The sequence below is a fragment of the Trichinella spiralis genome, assembly GCF_000181795.1.
Source record: "Trichinella spiralis strain ISS 195 chromosome Unknown Scfld5481, whole genome shotgun sequence".
In the NCBI taxonomy this organism is placed as follows: Eukaryota; Metazoa; Nematoda; class Enoplea; order Trichinellida; family Trichinellidae; genus Trichinella; species Trichinella spiralis.
This window is the reverse complement of record NW_003532420.1, coordinates 2,523-3,869: the sequence shown is the minus strand read 5'-3', so window position 1 is coordinate 3,869 and position 1,347 is coordinate 2,523. Positions and strand designations below refer to the sequence as shown.

The following is a 1,347-nucleotide window of genomic DNA, read 5'->3' as shown; positions in this document are numbered from 1 at the left end:
AGGTTGGATTCTGGAATTACACTTTTTGAATATTGTGAGCTGACTTCAGGTAAACTCACTTTATCCGAAATGCATTCGTTCATCTTCTAGAGAGATCTTTCATTCCATTGAGAAAGTAAGTATCAGAAAACTCATCGCGGAAAGTAAAAATTTCAGCTTCATAATTTATGCAGAACAGATGTTTTTAATTTCTTTGAAATATTTGCTTCTGTTTTGTAGTACAGTTGAATTCTTGTGGAAAGATGGTATTTGGTGGGACAATCATGATGAATTTCCACTGATGAAAGAAATTCCTATTATTCAATGTGGTAAGCATTAAACTGTTACAGTAAATTAGGGTAGAACGTGCGCGTAAATGTATTAATTGTTTCAAGATTATGGTTTTGAGACACATTTCCAAGATACGATGATTGTCTACGATGGGCTTCCTAATAGCTTTCCTGCATCTCTTGAAGATCCACTTTCATTGCTGCTGGATCGTCATTTGGATATTTTTCTTTTAAGAAATTACTCACAAAAATTCCAAGTATTACTGTCATTTAACTTTTGTTCAAGGCAATCTTTTCATCTCGTAACTGATACTTTTAGGTAGAAGAATGGATGAAAGATAATTCTGAAATCATGGCGAAATCGGATCAAATGTCAAACATTTTTGCGAACTTCGATCTTCCGCAATGTTTACGAGTGAAGAATTTTTTAACGGAAAATTTCATAGTTGAAAAGTATGTATTTTCAGTGATATATTTACTTAACTTGTAATTTTAACTTATTTTCATTTCGTATTTTATTATTGATTTGATGTGAAATATTTAATTTGAAAAAAAAGCCTTTAAAATAGTTGCAAATAATACATACTGTAAATAAAAGATTATTAGGTATCATTATAAACTGTTATGTTGATTAAATTATAAACTTGAAAAAAGTGATTTTGTTTAATTTAAACGTTAATAGTTTAGACTGAGTCAAAGCGACGAATGCTTGTTGGATTATTTCCGCCAAGAAGCTCACATCGATAATGCTTGCGCATTGTTAAAGAACGTTTTTTTATGCGGTGATGCAAAAGCGATGGGCACTTTATGTGATTGTCTGTTTCCATGTATTTCGGAATCAGTGAAGCCGAGTTCTGTACTTCGTCCAACAGTGCTTCTTCCAATATTGGAGGAGTCGTTTGATCACTTGTTGAAGAAGTTTAAGCCATGCTCATTTACTTTCCAGGTGGTTTTTATTCCAGAAGAATTTACCCTCAACGATGTCAGACTTTTTTCCTGTTTGAAGCCTTGTCTTTACCTCAACTGGCCACTGCGTCAGCTCATCACTGAGCACGTTATCAATGTTTTCGAACACTTG

General features: G+C 33.2%; 1 protein-coding gene across 1 annotated transcript; it reads left to right on the top strand.

The window, feature by feature from the left end:
* Positions 1-156: 156 nt before the first annotated feature.
* Tsp_13570 (hypothetical protein) lies at positions 157-1,215 on the top strand (the record flags this gene model as incomplete). Its single annotated transcript, XM_003366744.1, has 4 exons — positions 157-308; positions 375-526; positions 589-722; positions 957-1,215. Coding segments are annotated over 4 exons (697 nt in total), but the record flags the coding sequence as incomplete, so codon positions are not given.
* Positions 1,216-1,347: the final 132 nt, after the last annotated feature.